This window comes from Thalia democratica, chromosome 6, assembly GCF_965202585.1.
Source record: "Thalia democratica chromosome 6, ktThaDemo2.hap1.1, whole genome shotgun sequence".
In the NCBI taxonomy this organism is placed as follows: Eukaryota; Metazoa; Chordata; class Thaliacea; order Salpida; family Salpidae; genus Thalia; species Thalia democratica.
In genome coordinates, this window is record NC_139170.1 from 16,794,059 (window position 1) to 16,797,852 (window position 3,794).

A 3,794-nucleotide genomic window follows, 5' to 3' on the forward strand; every position below is an offset into this window, starting at 1 on the left:
AAATTAAACTATAAATACAATGATTAATTTATACAATTTTCAAAACTCATATACTAAATAAATTTTCATAGAACAAAAGGTTTTTATTATTTTATTTAAAATGTTGTTGTCTATGAATTGTTAAGTCATAATACACTCCAGTAGACTAATGTACTATAAAAAGAGTTAGGTTTTATTTATTATATTGCGGTATGAAATCTTAAAGTCAAAAACAGATAACTTGTGTATCAAATTGGCATGATTAATAGCTAATTAAAATATCATGCTTGTTAAATTCTGCATTAACAATTAAATTCGAAACAATAAAAAAAAACACAACATTTTATTTATAAAACACACTTTGTCTACTTGTAATCAATCCATTTGTCTGATAATTCTACTATATATTTTCTGGTTGGCATTAGTTCCATAAATAAAATCGGCATGACTGTATCCGTTCACCTTTAAAATAAGGTTAAACTAAATAGTAAAATCTAAATTGCATACTGTATGTTGAACTGTTTAAAATTCATTATGAAACATTAATAATACTACGAGTAAAAAAAAACATGTAAATGAGTTTTTTATAGTAAGGTATAGCTAAAATATTTTAATATAAAAATAGTTGAATATACAAAATTATCTATTACATTGTTCTAAGAAGTGAAGGAGCTAATAAAAAGTTTCATTCGGTTAAAAACTAACAAAAATTTTATTCCAGTTATTTAAGTTTATCATAAGAAACTATAAATTTTTATAAATTTATAAATTCTATAAAAAATTTAACTTATAAATGAAATTTCTGTAAAAGTACCTTATAGAACTTTAACTTTGATTGATACTTCGAAATTTCCTTTGCTTGTGTTTTACAGTCATCGTAAACAACTAGTACATCCTGAGTGCCACAAAAGAAATAAGTTGGTATATTGAATGCCGATAGATCGTAGTAAGGAGGAGTTGTCTGGTTGTAATGAGCCATGTTAGCTTCTTCACTTTCAAAATCGTAAAACTTCAAACCCATTTTGTAATTTCTTTTGTTGTTTGCTTTGTGTAAAATCAATGGTAATAACACAAATTAAGCAAAGTTAACTTTTTTTTACTTATCTGTAATTTTTTTGATATGTAGTAACTAGAAATATTCGATAGCTAAAGTTCTTATTCTTAATAAAAACTTAAAATTGCAATTTTTTAGATATTTTGTTATTACTTACAAAAAATAGTTTATGAAATGCATAAATTTGCATGCATGAAAAAACTAAACGTAAAACATTAAAAATTGTTTATTATTGATTTTAATAAGAAGGTAAAAAATTTTAATCCAAGTAATTTGTTGTAACAAACGTGTTATGTGTATACTTTTCATTTGCTCCCAATGGTTTATATTTTGAAAGGAGGTTCCGCTAGGGTCATGTTTCAGATAAATCTCCAGTCTGTTTGAATCAAATTCTCCTGGTAGACTTTCTCCTACAAAATAATTTGAAAATTAATCAACCACTTGCTAGTTTAAAAAGCTGAACAGTACTAAAATTTTGAAGAAAAAAATTTACAAAATAATCAAAGATGATATTAAATCAATAATATAAAAAATATAAGTATTATAATTTTTTTAGTGAAAAATAAGATTTATTTTAGGTTTTTTTGAAGTGTATCAAACTTAATTACCCGCCAAATCGAATATTAAATTTGTACAACCATTCTTCATCTGCGAACATATATATTTTATAGAGGCAGAAACTACAAGAGCAATTCCATCTGAACTACGTGGAAATATTTCGTTGGGTGAATATGTCTAAGATTTTTTTGTAAAATTTTAGTGCAAAATCAGTTTTTAGCGAATTGTTGGTTAGCTTGATAAAAGTTTAGTTCTTTATAAAGTTACCTACAGTTACCTCTCGCTTATTCACGCACATTGTGTTCACAAAAAAATGCGTAAAATACGAGAGGTACCAAATATTTTTAATATAGTGGCTGTTTTTTAGTATTGCTTATAGTTAAAAGCAGACTTTACCACTTTTAACAATTTGTTTGCTTTATTTATAAATATGAAAACAGAAGATAAAACTATACATATATTAAAAAAAAAAAGAATTAAATTTATATAGCACTTGTAAAAAATTTTTACTTATTTTAATAAGAACAAGATTTTATCTTTTTCTTTATTTATGTGATTTATTTGATACCTAAAATTTATATTCTATTCTACTTAGCAAATTCAACTTATATTTAAGTATTTGTTTACAATTAAAAAATGGTGTGGTGTCTATATTAAAAGAATTTTGCTGGGAAGTTTAATTAAATTTCTTTTTTAGATGTTTATTTATATATAGGGCAAGAGTGCTGTATTATTTATTTGTGTTTTAAACTCTCATTGTTTCATTATACTTCCATTATTTAACACAGTCATATTTCTTTCAGAATTTTAAATTAATCTCTTATTGTTAACAAAATTTCTTATATAATGAGGTATAACTAAATGTTTACCAATTAGTCAAGGAACATAAGTTTACAAAGTTTAAAGATATAGAGAGGTGTGTTAGCATTTAAAAACATATTTCAAATTAAAAATATACAATAAACCTAATTTGTGCAACATTAAAAAAAGTTAAAATTTTATTTTTTGAATTTTTTAGAATTCTAAAATGCGTAATAAAACGAGAGTGGGTAACGTCATAAGTACGTAAAGATGTGAGAGGTTACTGTTTTTGTATAAGCATTTATTTAGTTAAAGTTTAGATTGGTTACTTTCAATTATTCTATTGTGATAACAAATTTAAACATATTGAATTTACTTTTAATGTTTTGAAAAAAAAGTTAGTTTTATTCAGAAAGAATCCGTATTCTGTTGACATTTTTGAAACTGAAGCTGCCGGGGCAAAAGCAAAAAACTTGCTAATCTTTTCTTTGAACTGGTGATTCAGTTGGGCCACTGCCGAGAAAAGTGCAACGCAACCTTGCGAATGGCCCACGTAGTTTATTTTTTTGCGTCCAGTCACCATTGTGATTCGATCTACCATTGCTGGCACGTCGTAACGACCCATTTCGTCGAAGCTGAACGCCCAAAACTTTTCAGGGTTAGTTATTTTAGTAGTGCACTTTTCAACATAAACATAACTAATTTTGTAACCACTTTTTACCCAGTCTGTTACTACTTCACACCCGTATTGTGCATACTGAGTGTGGTTTCGAGAGTAGAAATTACCCCTGAAGTTTCCCATCCAGACATCGTAGCCCTGTTTGCAAAATGTATTAGTTTTATCAGCCAACTCTTACCTGCGGAAAAACAAGTCGAATACTCACCTGGTCCCACAAAATCCATGCTAATGAGACGTTCCGCTCGTTTAACAGCCAAACATCCGAGCTTTGTAGTAACCCGTGCATGAGCAGGACCGGATACCGACGCTTGGTGTCGTTGCGCGGCAGCCTGTGCAAAGTGAGGATGTATCCGTCGTCGGTGATGACGTCATTGTGAATTTCGAAGGGAATGCCTTTGGAAGCGGCAAGCTGGCAAGCAGTCATGTCAACTTCTTCTGTTGGGTCAGCAGGATCGTACGTGCAATCCATTTGTATGGATGTATTGATAAGAAATGAAAGTAGAAAAAACGAAGTAAACTTCATTTTTGTTTTCTATTTGAAACTTTTTTTTTTACTTTTGAATTCTGTATTGAAACTTTAGTTTTATGAGAAGGTGTTTACAATAAGAGTAAACTCATCACATACAACAAAAATATATAACCTAACAAATTTAACTTCAAAAAATACATACTTAAAATAGTAATTATAAAAAAGTTTTACACTTACAGTTTTTTCTATTATTT

General features: G+C 27.8%; 1 protein-coding gene across 1 annotated transcript; it reads right to left on the bottom strand.

Annotated features, from left to right (window-relative positions):
* Positions 1–354: 354 nt before the first annotated feature.
* On the bottom strand, positions 355–3,540 carry LOC145838864 (lipase member K-like). The gene is made up of 7 exons (XM_082946484.1): positions 3,277–3,540; positions 3,129–3,209; positions 2,838–3,041; positions 1,642–1,768; positions 1,321–1,443; positions 794–1,023; positions 355–441 (listed from the first exon to the last, which is right to left on the bottom strand). The coding sequence occupies exons 1-7, from the start codon at positions 3,538–3,540 to the stop codon at positions 355–357; spliced, it is 1,116 nt and encodes a 371-aa protein (XP_082802610.1).
* Positions 3,541–3,794: the final 254 nt, after the last annotated feature.

Coding starts and splice junctions, on each gene's coding strand:
- LOC145838864 (XM_082946484.1), bottom strand. CDS start 3,540: ATGGATTGCACGTACGATCCTGCTGACCCAACAGAAGAAGTTGACATG. Junction 3,042..3,128: donor ATGCACAATACGGGTGTGAA/GTAGTAACAGAC, acceptor AACCCTGAAAAG/TTTTGGGCGTTCAGCTTCGA. Junction 1,024..1,320: donor GAAAAGTATACACATAACAC/GTTTGTTACAAC, acceptor TTTTACACAAAG/CAAACAACAAAAGAAATTAC.